Source organism: Tasmannia lanceolata, unplaced genomic scaffold, assembly GCF_043159265.1.
Source record: "Tasmannia lanceolata isolate RefF3 unplaced genomic scaffold, GAP_Taslan_0.1 ptg000005l, whole genome shotgun sequence".
In the NCBI taxonomy this organism is placed as follows: domain Eukaryota; kingdom Viridiplantae; phylum Streptophyta; class Magnoliopsida; order Canellales; family Winteraceae; genus Tasmannia; species Tasmannia lanceolata.
Genome location: NW_027518682.1, coordinates 12310437 through 12324779, shown reverse-complemented (window position 1 = coordinate 12324779; position 14343 = coordinate 12310437). Strand labels below are relative to the sequence as shown.

Here is a 14343-nt window from a genome sequence, read left to right as displayed (position 1 = left end):
TGCGGCCATATAAAACACGAGTAGCTGACTTGACGATGATGCTGAAGAGTTCTAAAACTATGCAAAAGACAAAATAATATTTCATTATTCACCCAAACAACATGGATTACAAAAACATGAAGAAGAATAACAATAATAACCTAGACAATTGGATGCCATTTCCCTTTGATGTAAATTAAAGAGAGCTAGCTTATTCATAAAAACTTATTAATGACCAAGTATAATAGGAAGGCACCCATAACTCTAGGCCTTATGCAAGACCAGCCTTGATCTTCTGAATGGTGTAGACATCGGTCTTGAAAGACTTGGCGAGAATGCCATCATCGATGCTGGTATTAAAGACGGCAAGAGGAACGGACACTGTGCCCGCGCTCGCACTACCAAAGGCAGAGACAGCCACAGAAGTGTCATTAGCATTATTGTATTGATAGTGCATGAGTCCCTTAGGGAACACAAACATGTCTCCAGCTTGGAGTGTCTGAGTGTAGAGCTTGTTGGTTGTGTCCACAAACCCGACCTCGAGAGAACCACGGATAAGGAGCAGAAGCTCGGCCGAGCGAGGGTGGGTGTGTGGGGGGTTCACAGTACCTATAGGGAATAAGAGTATGGCATAAGAGACACTTTGGCCGTTTAGGGCAGGGAATTCCTTCATTGTCACCTTGAAGACTTTGAAGGTTTCGGGTTCGATGGCGTCGAGTGATTGGCCAAAGGAAGGGGTGTAGGTGAAGAATGTTCCGTCCACTGCGGTGACGTTTGGTGGGAGGACGAAATCTGATAGAATGTCTGGGTCACCTGCATTGGCAATTTGGGTGGTGGCCAAGGCAATTAGTAGAAAGATCAAGGGGTTTTTGAGAATTTTGAAGGCCATAGTTTATAATTATTTGATGTATATATTCTCAGGGGTCTTTGTTAGGGATATCAAACATGATTGCCTGGTCATGCATTTATATGGGTTGGGAACTTTGGAGTCTTCAGATTTGTTTCTTATGGGTCCAATTGAGGACGTTGGTGGCCAGCTGGATTTTGACATTCACAAGGCATTTTTTGTGTTTTGACATTCATCTACTGGTTCATGACAGCCTTTTCTGTATAACTTATCCTTGAAATACATGCCCTTCGGCTAAACTTCAAAAGAATCAGGAATCATTCTAGCATATATCTTATACTCCTGAGTAAGCCCTAAAGAAACCGGAAACAAAACAAGAAAAAGAAAACCGTAATTCCTATTTGGCTCTTTACCTCTCCTTAACCTGCCTTTGTAAATACATATTCTTACATTAATTGCTTATTAATTTCATTCCAACCCAATGTAAAAATCCCTATCTCATATCTTATAATACCAAGGATACAACAAACACTATAATTGTGTGTTTGGCCTACCGTTTGAAATAGCGTTTGAAATGTCGTTTTGAACGAAAACGGCGTTTTCATGTTTGGTTGCAAAGATCAAAACAGCGTTTTAAACAGCAAACGGAGGTATTACGTGTTTGGTTGCAAATGCCCCAAAACAAAGTTTTAGTGGTAAAATGACCAAAAAGGGCATTGTTTTAGGGAAGTTGCAGAGAGAGAGAGAGAGAGAGAGAGAGAGAGAGAGAGGGAGGGTTTAGGGCAAAAAAAAAGTGTAAAAATGGGTTTTGGTGAGAGCAAGCACATAAAAACCTACAGCCCAAAAACTCCGTTCAAAAAGGTATTTCAAACGGTGGTTGCGCACCCAAACACTCCCAAACGGCCATTTGGCCTCAAAACTGTGTTTCAAACGCCAAACGGTGGTACGCCAAACACACACTAAGAAAGTAGGGATCTATACTCTATCGCTCTATAATCTATCGGCAGTGACCCCCCCCCCCCCCCCGGTAAAAGTCATGATTCCACTGGTAAAGATTATATGGTGAATTACAGGCAGTCTGAAAATCCGCTGCTTTAAGGTTGACTTTTACCTGGCCTATATGACCCTTCTGTAAGCATGTCTCATCGGTGATTTTAACAATTTTGGTCAAATTCTCTTTAATAGGGTATATAGAGCGATCCTCAATTGCCCAAAACCTCACTTTTTGGTTTTTTCAATAAAAACATTTTTTTAATCATGGGAATTGCTATGCACAATCGTAGAAGGAATTTTGCAGGCTGACTGTTGCAGAGAGAGCAGCCACTTAGGCTCAGATCTTGTCTTACTCATTTAATACATCTGAGGTGGCTACTCTCTCATGCAACAGGCGGTCTGCCAAATGCCTTATTTGATGGTCCCTAGCAAATCCCTTTAATAATTTTAGCCACAAAAGCCAAAAGGAGACAGAGGAGTCAAGTTCTCGATTTTCTGGTCCATGCCTCATAATGTGATTCTGGGGTGTTCGAAGTCAGTTATACACTTGGTTCCTGTATATCATTTTCCTAATATTTTTTATTTACCAGTAGCAGCAACAGGTGCACCATTTGTAACACTATTACAACCATTGCTTGTAAATAACCATCAAGATTAGGAAAATAGAGAAATTATATGGTGCCTGACCGTGAAGTCGCGTGAAGGTGGTCCGTCAAACGTACCACCCTTGATATTTGATCCAACAGCAGCCTTTTAAAAAGTGCACGGCTGTTGGATCAAATATCAAGGTTGGTACCGCTTTCACGGTGCCTGGCAGTCGGGCACCATATAAAAACTGATGAAAATAATAACTACCCAAAGTGCCTAAAACAATCCTTTTATTCACACATCGAATACAATTAAATAAATGACATGGGTAAATAGTTATAAGAGGAATGATAGATGCCGGGGCCCTCTTTACGCAAGGGATAAAGAAGGGCCCTTGAATAGATCCACGTCATTAAGTGCAGCTGAAGTCAGTTTCTCAACCGATTTGAAAAATGACTTGCATCTATTGAAGGGCCCAATTCCCACCCATGCATAAAGACGGCCCTTGCATCTATGATTCCTCTAATTATAATAACGATGACAATGTTAGATATTTTCAAAATAAAGTGGATTTTGGAAAATGGTTTTTAAATAAAAAGATTTTGTTTTTTGAAAAATGAAAGCTTTTTAAAAAGGCGAAGAGGAGTTATGGGAAGAGAGGACTTTTAGTCCCACATTGGAAACTCAAAAAGGTGGAGAGGGGTTAATATACTCCCTTCCACTTTTATCTCATATTTTGTTTCACATTTGGCTTTTTGGAAAATGGAGGACACGCACGTAGGATGTACAACACTTTTTGGCGCACTCCACACAACACATAATCACGAGGAATGATTGGAGCACTTTAATTTTTTCAGATTCGATCTAAGCCGTTGGTCGATATCAGAGTGATCCGATGGTGGTCCCGAGCGGGTGTGATCCAGAGCGTAGGATCGCACTCAGATGTTCCAACGACTAGTGCATGATCGGGTGCATTGCGAAGCGTTAGCTCGTGTGGATCGGTTGCGATTTTTGTTTTGTCGATCCTTTAATTTTGTTGCGTTTTCTCTTCCAATGGGTGTCTCTTAGATTCTAACTCACATTTGTTAAATTCACAACTCGTTCGGATCCTTGTATTTTGGTAGGACTAAATGCAGGCTCAAACAAAAAATCCAGCCATAGAAAACAAGAGTCAGCTTAGCCGACTTGACGATGAAGCGGATGAGTTATAAAACTATGCAAAAGACTAAGACTAATATTTCATTAATGCATCAAAATTCAGTCAAACGACATGGGTTACACAAAACATGAAACTGAATAACAATAATAATCACGACAATTCGATGCCATTTGCCTTTGATATAAATTGAAGAGAGCTTATTCATACGAACTTATTAATGACTAAGAATAATAGGAAGGAACCCAACTCTAGGCCTTAGGCAAGACCAGCCTTGATCTTCTGAATGGTGTAGACATCGGTCTTGAAAGACTTGGCTAGAATGCCATCATCGATGCTGGTATTAAAGACGGCAAGAGGAACAGACACTGTGCCTGCGCTCGCACTACCAAAGGCCGAGACAGCCACAGAAGTGTCATTAGCATTATTGTATTGATAGTGCACAAGTCCCTTAGGGAACACGAACATGTCTCCAGCTTGGAGTGTCTGAGTGTAAAGCTTGTTAGTTGTGTCCACAAACCCAACCTCGAGCGAGCCACGCATGAGGAACAGAAGCTCGGCCGAGCGAGGGTGGGTGTGTGGGGGGTTCACAGTACCTATAGGGTATAAGAGTATGGCATAAGAGACACTTTGGCCGTTTAGGGCGGGGAATTCCTTCATGGTCACTTTGATGACTTTGAAGGTTTCGGGTTCAACGGCATCGAGTGATTTGCCGAAGAAAGGGGTGTAGGTGAAGAAGGTTCCGTCCACCTCGGTGACGTTTGGAGGGAGGATGAAATCAGAAAGAATGTCTGGGTCACCTGCACTGGCAATTTGGGTGGTGGCCAAGGCAACTAGTAGAAAGAACAAGGGATTTTTGAGAATTTCGAAGGCCATGGTGATAACTTTGATGTATTTTCAGAGTTCGTAATTTCTTATATCAATCATCTTTGCCTGGTCATGCATTTATATGGTTTAGGAACTTTGGAAGGTTGAGATTTGTTTCTTATGGGTTCGATTGAAGACCCATGGCCAGCTGGATTTTGACATTCACAAGGCAATTTTTTTTGTTTCTTCTACGTTGCCTCCATGTGAGTCAAGCTGTCTTAAGTTCATCTACTGATTCATGACGGCCTTTTATCTACAACTTGTCTTTGAAATGAATGACCTACTGCTAAATTTTAAAAGAAACAGGAATCATTCTAGCATATGTCATATACTCTTGAGTAAGCCGTAACGAAACCGGAAACAAAACAAGAAAAAGAACTTCGTAATTCCCATTTGGCTCTTTACCTTAGGGCTGCAACTCGGGTCGGGCGGGTCGGGTTTTGAAGAACCCAACCCTACCCGAGAAATATCTCGGGTCGGGTAGGGTACGGTTTTTTTCGGGAAAACCCACGATTCCCGGACCCGGCCCTACCCATAATAAATCTCGGGTCTGATTTTTTCACGTTGACGTAATTTTTTAAGGAAAACTCTTGTTTGGCAAGGCAACTCAACTGATAGAAGTAGAGAAACTGAAGCATGGCAAACTCTTTAGTGCATTAACTAATAACTTGTCCAAAGAGAATAATTGATGCATTACCAAATGAAAATGACTACACTCATATGAGATAAACAACAAACTATTTAGTGCATTAACTATTTAGTTGAAACTTGAAACCCTAGATCTAAAGCGGGGAAACGAACAGAAGATGGAAAGAGTCTCTGTGATTGTGTGCGTGCGTGCGTGAGTTTTACTTTTAAGTTTTCACTTTCAAAGTAACAAAGTTTTAGAAAAAAAAATACATACTATAACTTAAGTAACTCGGGTCGGGTCGGGTTGGGCCCCTTCAAACCCGGCTCGACCCGAGATTCATGTGGGCTTTTGGATCGTAGACCGGCTCGACCTGAAACCCGAGAAACATGAACCCAACCCAAGCTATTTTCGGGTCAGGTCGATGCGGGTCGGGTTTTGCAGCCCTACTTTACCTGTGCTTAATCTTCCTTTGTAAATACATATTCTTACATTAATTGCTTACGAATGTCAATCCAACCTAAAGTAAAATCCCCTATCTCTTATCGTATACTACTAATTATATATACAACAAGGTGCCGGTCTGTTTGGATGTCACAAACAGGGCATCAACAGGGATTATCCTAGGATTTAGGGGCGCCCGAGTGAGCCAAATACACCAAACAATTTTGCTACTTAAATTAGTGAACCTCCGGTAAAAGTCGTAATTCCACCTGTAAAGATTATATGGTGAAGTATAGTCAGTCTGAAATCCGCTGCTAGTAAAGCCTTTTCGAGTGAATAAATTTTCCGCCTGCTAAAGGTTAACTTTTACCGGCTGATACGACCCTTTTGTAAGCATGACCTTGTTCATTATATCACTGGCGAATTTGGGAGGGGCTGATAAATTCGCCCCTTTTCAAGAATGAATTTGGCCCCTTTTACCTGTTGTGAAGCCGGTAACAGCTCTCTCACTCTCGCTCTTCTCTCTCTCTCTCTCTCACTACACCCATAGTAGCCCATCAATCAAAGGTTCAGATCTTTGAAGAAAGTGGACACCATAAAAAGTGTTTTTTTTTTATAAATAACTTGGGCTCACTTTGTTCGAAGATCCAAACTGTTTATTTGTTGTGACCCAATGTAAATAGGTCTTGCCCCAAAAATCATCTCCCTATAATGACACTAACTCTTTAATCCATAGATATTTATAAATGGTAGTCATATTAGATCGGATGGTTAGGATGATTTGATGAAGATGATTTTTCGGGCTCAAAGTGGCCCTCAACAAATCAACGGTTTGGATCTTTGAACAAAGTGGCTCCAATAACTTTTTTTTTAAAATGCATATGAACGTTAGTGCCATCTAATAAGTGGGCCCTAGTGTATATAGCGTCTATTCGTAGGTGAGAGTATGCTTTGGAATATACAGTGCAGCTGAACTTGTTCAAAGATCCGAACCTATCAGTGTTGGGCCCCAATGTTATTAGATTGTGCCTCAAAAAATCATCACCACCTGCTTGTGCGGCAGAGTCAGAACTAGAACATTGAATTATCCTAGCCCTCTAATATGCAGATAAATTTCACCATATAGAAATCTCTAGATCGAAAAGTTATGACCATCCAATGGAGATGATTTTCTTGGTACGACATATTTACGATAGGGCGCGCCTAACAACTGAATGGCGTAGATCTTTGAACATACAGACACTATATAACACATATTTATTAGAAAGTTCATTGCGGGCCACGTTATCCAATATCCAAACCATTCATTTGATGGACACTAATGTAAATAGGCCTTTCCTCAAAAATCATCTCTGTATGATCGATTATATATCTAACTATTTGGTATGTAGAGGGTGATATGAGGGTTTGGATATCCTATGGAGATGATGCAGGGTCACACAAAAATTGGCGGATTCTACTAATCTTTAATCCAGAGCAGCATCAAATTGGCGGATTCTACTGATCTTTAATGGAATATTTTATTGTAATCAAATGTTCGACATAATGCGGGGTCACACAAAAATAGGGCCATGGCGAGTTTTCGAACGAGTTAACATCGGCGTGGAGGAGTTTTGAAACTATTCAAAAGACAAACTGATAATTCATTAATACATCAAAATTCAGTCAAATAAATTATCATAAATGACGTGGATTACAAAAACATGAAGATCAATAGTACTAATAACCATGACAATTGGATGCCATTTCCCTTTGATATAACATAATTAAGGACTTATTAATGAAAAAAGGGACCCATAACTCTAGGCCTCATGCAAGACCAGCCTTGAGCTTCTGAATGGTGTAGACATCGGTCTTGAAAGACTTGGCGAGAATGCCATCATCGATGCTGGTATTAAAGACGGCAAGAGGAACAGACACTATGCCAGCGCTCGCACTACCAAAGGCCGACACAGCCACAGAAGTGTCGTTAGCATTATTGTATTGATAGTGTACAAGTCCCTTAGGGAACACAAACATGTCTCCAGCTTGGAGTGTTTGAGTGTAGAGCTTGTTAGTTGTGTCCACAAACCCAACCTCGAGCGAGCCACGAATGAGGAACAGAAGCTCAGCCGAGCGAGGGTGGGTGTGTGGAGGGTTCACAGTACCTATAGGGTATAAGAGTATGGCATAAGAGACACTTTGGCCGTTTAGGGCGGGGAATTCCTTCATGGTCACTTTGATGACTTTGAAGGTTTCGGGTTCAACGGCATCGAGTGATTTGCCGAAGAAAGGGGTGTAGGTGAAGAAGGTTCCGTCCACCTCGGTGACGTTTGGAGGGAGGACGAAATCAGAAAGAATGTCTGGGTCACCTGCACTGGCAATTTGGGTGGTGGCCAAGGCAACTAGTAGAAAGAACAAGGGATTTTTGAGAATCTCGAAGGCCATGGTGATAACTTTGATGTATTTTCAGAGTTCGTAATTTGTTATATCAAACATCTTTGCCTGGTCATGCATTTATATGGTTTAGGAACTTTGGAAGGTTGAGATTTGTTTCTTATGGGTTCGATTGAAGACCCATGGCCAGCTGGATTTTGACATTCACAAGGCAATTTTTTGTGTTTCTTCTACGTTGGCTCCATGTGGGTCAAGCTGTCTTCTGTTCATCTACTGATTCATGACGGCCTTTTATCTACAACTTGTCTTTGAAATGAATGACCTACTGCTAAATTTTAAAAGAAACAGGAATCATTCTAGCATATGTCATATACTCTTGAGTAAGCCCTAACGAAACCGGAAACAAAACAAGAAAAAGAACTTCGTAATTCCCATTTGGCTCTTTACCTTAGGGCTGCAACTCGGGTCGGGCAGGTCGGGTTTTGAAGAACCCAACCCTACCTGAGAAATATCTCGGGTCGGGTTGGGTCCGATTTTTTTCGCGAAAACCCACGATTACCAGACTCGGCCCTACCCATAATAAATCTTGGGTCTGGTTTTTCACGTTGACGAAATTTTTTAAGGAAAACTCTTGTTTGGCAAGGCAACTCAACTCATAGAAGTATAAAAACTGAAGCATGGCAAACTCTTTAGTGCATTAACTAATAACTTGTCCAAAGAGAATAATTGATGCATTACCAAATGAAAATGACTACACTCATATGAGATAAACAACAAACTATTTAGTTGAAACTTGAAACCCTAGATCTAAAGCGAGGAAACAAACAGATGATGGAAAGATTCTCTGTGATTGTGTGCGTGCATGCGTGAGTTTTATTTTTAAGTTTTCACATTCGAAGTAACAAAGTTTTAGAAAAAAAAATACATACTATAACTTAAGTAACTCGGGTCGGGTCGGGTCGGGTTGGGCCCCTTCAAACCCGGCTCGACCCGAGATTCATGTGGGCTTTTGGATCGTAGACCGGCCGACCCGAAACACGAGAAACATGAACCCAACCCAAACTATTTTCGAGTCAGGTCGATGCGGGTCGGGTAAAACCCGACCCAAGTTGCAGCCCTAGTTTACCTGTCCTTAATCTTCCTTTGTAAATACATATTCTTACATTAATTGCTTACTAATGTCAATCCAACCTAAAGTAAAATCCCCTGTCTCTTATCCTATACTACTAATTATACAACAAGCACGGTTTGTTTGGATGTCACAAACAGGGTATCAACAGAGATTATCCTCGGATTTAGGGGCGCTCGCGTGAGCCAAATACACCAAACAAATTTGCTACTTAAATTAGTGAACCTCCGGTAAAAGTCATAATTCCACCCGTAAAGATTATATGGGGAAGTATAGTCAGTTTGAAATCCGCTGCTAGTGAGGGGTGCAAATGGATATTTGGAAATTCGATTACCGTCCGCATCCGAATCCGTTTAAAGCGAATATTATCCGAATCCGTTTCAAGCGGATATTATCCGAATTCGTTTATGAGATATCCGGCTCTTAGTGGATGTGAATCTGGTAAATGGTATATCCGATCCGTTTAACACCCGAATCCGAGAAGTAAATCATTTTTATTTATTATTAATAATATCATTAATGTTTATTTTTAGTAATGACACACTATCTTTTGTTTCTAAAAGAAAAGTGAATTTTCTTTTTAGAAAAAAAAAACAGAAAAAAAAATAGCCCAAACCCATTCCATCATATACAAAAAAAAAAAAAGGGAAAATCGAAAGACCAACTCTATCAACCATATGTGCCATTATAAAAAAAAAAGGAAAATCCAAAGACCAACTCTATCAACTCTATCAACTCTATCAACTCTATCAACCATCCCCACCGCCTCCCTCTTTCTCTGCCTTTGTTTTAAAAGGAAGAAGAGGATCTCATATATTTTAGGGTTTGAGAGTTTATTTTTTTGAAGAGAATGTAGAGGTCTAGTTTTAGGGTTTGGAAAATTCATTGAGTAAGAAGGAGAAAAAAGATAAAGTGCTGCAATAAAATGTTCGAATTTACCGGATAAATGGATACGGATAATATCCGAATTCGAACAATATCCGGCGGATACGAATTCGGATGGTGTATACTATAATCGAATTCGGATATAGTCATATCCGCTCCGAATTCGATCCGTTTACACCCCTACTGCTAGTAAAGCCTTTTCGAGTGAATAAATTTTCCGCCTGCTAAAGGTTAACTTTTACCGGCTGATACTACCCTTTTGTAAGCATGTCCGTCTTCATTATAGCACTGGTGAATTTGGCAGGGGCTGATAAATTTGCCCATTTTCAAGAATGAATTTGGCCCCTTTTACCGGTTGTGAAGCCGGTAACAACTCTCTCTCTCTCTCCCCAAACACATAGTGGCCCATCAATCAACGGTTTAGATCTTTGAAGAAAGTGGACACCATAAAAAGTGTTTTTTTTTTATAAATAACTTGGGCTCACTTTGTTCGAAGATTCAAACTGTTTATTTGTTGTGACCCAATGTAAATAGGTCTTGCCCCAAAAATCATCTCCCTATAATGACACTAACTCTTTAATCCATAGATATTTATAAATGGTATAGTCGTATTAGATCAGATGGTTAGGATGATTTGATGAAGATGATTTTTCGGGCTCAAAGTGGCCCTCAACAAATGAACGGTTTGGATCTTTGAACAAAGTGGCTCCAATAACTTTTTTTTTTAAATGCATATGAACGTTAGTGCCATCTAATAGGTGGGCCCTAGTGTATATAGCGTCTATTTGTAGGTGAGCGTATGTTTTGAAATACACAGTGCAGCTGAACTTGTTCAAAGATCCAAACCTATCAGTGTTAGGCCCCAATGTTATTAGATTGTGCCTCAAAAAATCATCACCACCTGCTTGTGCGGCAGAGTCAGAACTAGGGCTGCAACTCGGGTCGGGCGGGTCGGGTTTTGGAGAACCCAACCCTACCCGAGAAATATCTCGGGTCGGGTCGGGTTGGGTTTTTTTTCGGAAAACCCACGATTCCCAAACCCGGCCCTACCCATGATAAATCTCGGGTCGGGTCGGGTCGGTTCGGGTTTTTTCACGTTGACACAATTTTTTAAGGAAAATTCTTGTTTGGCAAGGCAACTCAACTCATAGAAGCAGAAATTACACTCACATTACACTTGAATCAAACAATGATGTAATTACACTCACATCACACTTGAATCAGACAATGCTGTAATCAAACAATGTTGTAATAACAATCAAACAATGCTGAATCAAACACTTGAATCAACTCAACTCATAGAAGCAGAAATTACACCCACACGCAATAACAGTGGGTGCGTGGGTTTTCACTTTTAACTTTTAACTAACAATAGAAAAAAATGTACATACTATACCTTACATAACTCGGGTCGGGTCGGGTCGGGCCCCTTCAAACCCGGCTCGACCCGAGATTCATGCGGGCTTTTGAATGCTCAACCCGGCTCGACCCGAAACCCATGAAACCTGAACCCAACCCAGGCTATTTTCGGGTCGGGTCGATGCGGGTCGGGTAAAACCCGGCTCGAGTTGCAGCCCTAGTCAGAACTAGACCTGGCAAAACCGACCCGTGCCCGCGGGTCGACCTGGCCCACCCGCAAATTTGCGGGTACGGGTCGGAATTTTCATGACCCATAAATATGATCCGCGATCACTCAACCCCCCAAAACATGGGTCGGGTCAGGTTAACCCGTGGGTACCCGCGGGTTTTGTGGATTTTACTCTTTGTTTAACTTTTTATTTTTATTATTTAAAAAGATGAAAAATCAAAGGTTAAGATCAAAAGATCAAAAGCGAAAACAAAGGGAGTTAGGGTTTTATACTTTTCTCTTTTATAGCTTTTTAGATTTAGGATTTCTCATCTCTGTAACCGAGTTAGGATTTCTCATCTCTGTAACCTCCTTACCTCCAATTGTCAAGCAAAAACAAAGGAAGAAGAAGGCCACCATCGAGCCGCCTCCTTACCTCCGCCCAACCTCCTTACCTCCGACAAACCTCCTTGCCGATCCGGCCACCATCCGAGCCACCTTCAATCCGGCCACCATCAGCTATATTTCCTTTTTATTTGTCTTACAACCATGATTCTTTATTCGGCTCCCCCATCCGAGCCACCTTCGATCCGGCCACCTTCAAGGTCCCCTTGAAGCTTTCCAGAACTTCACCTTGAGATTGCCTTCTCTGTAAAAGAAATTTACTTTTAAAAAAAATATTTGCGGGTGACCCGCGGGTTGACCCGGCCCACCCGCACTGGGTACGGGTCACCTGGTTGCTGACCCGCAGGAATGCGGGTCATTTTGACCAGCAACCCGCGTGACCCGCATGACCCGCGGGTCGACCCGACCCGACACACCCATTTGCCAGGTCTAGTCAGAACTAGAACATTGAATTATCCTAACCGTCTAATATGCAGATAAAGTACACCATATAGAAATCTCTGGATCGAAAAGTTATGATCATCCAATGGAGATGATTTTCCTGGTATGACATATTTACGCTAGGGCGCGCCTAACAACTGAATGGCGTAGATCTTTGAACAGAGTGGGCCCCACTCTAATTTTCAAAACATATGTGCACCGACATACAGACACTATACAACGCATATTTATTAGAAAGTTCATTGCTGGCCACGTTATCCAATATCCAAACCATTCATTTGATGGACACTATTGTAAATAGGCCTTTCCTCAAAAATCATCTCTGTATGATCGATTATCTAACTATTTGATATGTAGAGGGTGATATAAGGGTTTGGATATCCTATGGAGATGATTTTATGGACAAGGGTTATTTACGTTGGGACCCAACAAATTAACTGTTTGGATCTTCGAACCATGTTGGCCCAAGTGATTAAAAAAGAAAGAAAGAATACAATCTTTTTTGGTGTCCACATTCTTCAAAGATTTAATTCATGCATTCTTGGCCCCACCAAAGGTTCGTGCTCAAAGAGAGAAGAGAGAGTACTAGTTGTTAGAATAAAGTACAGGTGGGGCCTACTTTGTTCAAAGATCTAAATAATTCACTTGAAGGTTTTCATGAGAGAGAGAGAGAGAGAGAGAGAGAGAGAGAGTATGTGTGTGCGCGCCATCTAAACCGGTTGTGTGGGCTCTCACAACCGGTAAAAGGGGTGAATTCATCCTAGAAGGGGGCCAATCAGAAAAACCGTACAATTGCATGCGGCATTAGCTAAAGCAAGTGTTAGTATGTATGCGTAAGTGAGCTATTTGAGAGCCGCTAAAGCAAGCATAGGTATTATAGGAGTGAATAGAAGGATGTTCTCTAGAGCGAGCGAACGGTATTGTATTGTCGAAAACTTCCGGTTGCTTCTCGCAAGTTCTTCTTTTCTTTCTTAAGCACTTGAGCCAAACATACATCTTTGATCTGAACATCCATCCATCAGATTCATTTGATTGCTTTCTTGAATCTGTGAATGCATAAACTACAAGTAGTTGGAGTCATTCCTGGACCCAGGCACATATTGTAATGTCGTAGCGAATAGCCCATACAACGAAGATGAGGCCGGGTAGGAAGACTCTGATAGTATGTGCACGAGAACGGGAAGCTATGAGCTCCTAACCGCACTAATAGATGAGTGCCTAAACCTTAAAACCCAAGCGCCATGAGCGGAGGGGTCTTGCTTGGCCCTTTTGCAAAGCTTCTTTTCATCCCCTTTCCCTTTTGCACAACCTCTTCTGTGATGGAGTCCAATCGTGAGAGTCTAAACTTTGTTGCACTGGTCCGAGTTCACCTGCCTTCTACTTAGTACGAGAGTTCATTAGCGGGTGGGATGACCATAACGAAGGAAGGTGGTGGTAGAGATCTATCCATCTCTAGGGCTATTGGGGCTGCGAGGCGGCTTTTTGATAAAGCGTTGATATCTCCTACTCAAACAGTAAATCAAAGTATGTCTTTTCGGTATGAAATGCATTCATCAAACTTCTTAAGATGAACGGTCCATAGTGGTCCCCCCCCCCCCTATGGTGATTGACTGAACAAATAGGCCTAGATCTATGCCCCTTAAGGAATCGAATGGTCCTTCGACCTTCGTTTGATTCCGACGGCCGGCATAGATCTCATGAGACTGTGCCCACTACTACTACGAAAAAAATCCTGCTCTTTTCCTTCGCTACTATTTGGCTTCCTAAAACTAGTCCATGATCTCTCGTCACGAAACTCTCCCAGAACCCTTGGTGTCTGCACCACTCGTCACAGGTCTATAGAAACTACTCTTCTCGGTCTCTTACCTATGCCTCTCAGCTCTGTCTCTGTGTCCTACTCGAGCTTCAAAACCTACTCGTCTTTGTTTACTTCCTTGAATATAGCTCATGTTGCTCTTCTCTGGCTAGGATGTCGCTTATATGGGCATCTCTTCTTAAGTTTCAGGGCGTGTTAAAGGTTTCTCAAAGGGAGGGCCTG

The 14343-nt window shown here is 41.6% G+C and overlaps 4 protein-coding genes across 4 annotated transcripts in view; all 4 read right to left on the bottom strand.

Moving 5' to 3' along the window:
• Window positions 1-1592, bottom strand: part of LOC143876658 (putative small nuclear ribonucleoprotein G) — a 64878-nt gene extending 63286 nt beyond the window's left edge. Inside the window, exon 1 of the mRNA XM_077378344.1 lies at window positions 1570-1592. The gene's annotated coding sequence lies outside the window, so the exon portion shown is untranslated. The remainder of the gene's footprint in view (window positions 1-1569) is intronic.
• Window positions 251-868, bottom strand: LOC143876655 (germin-like protein 9-3). The gene has a single exon (XM_077378340.1). The coding sequence runs from the start codon at window positions 866-868 to the stop codon at window positions 251-253; it is 618 nt and encodes a 205-aa protein (XP_077234455.1).
• Window positions 1593-3821: 2229 nt separating the features above from the next.
• Window positions 3822-4457, bottom strand: LOC143876654 (germin-like protein 9-3). Its single transcript, XM_077378339.1, has one exon. It carries the CDS (start codon window positions 4437-4439, stop codon window positions 3822-3824), a length of 618 nt encoding a protein of 205 aa, XP_077234454.1. The 5' UTR covers window positions 4440-4457.
• A 2854-nt stretch (window positions 4458-7311) lies between these two features.
• LOC143876652 (germin-like protein 9-3) lies at window positions 7312-7929 on the bottom strand. The gene has a single exon (XM_077378338.1). The coding sequence runs from the start codon at window positions 7927-7929 to the stop codon at window positions 7312-7314; it is 618 nt and encodes a 205-aa protein (XP_077234453.1).
• Window positions 7930-14343: the final 6414 nt, after the last annotated feature.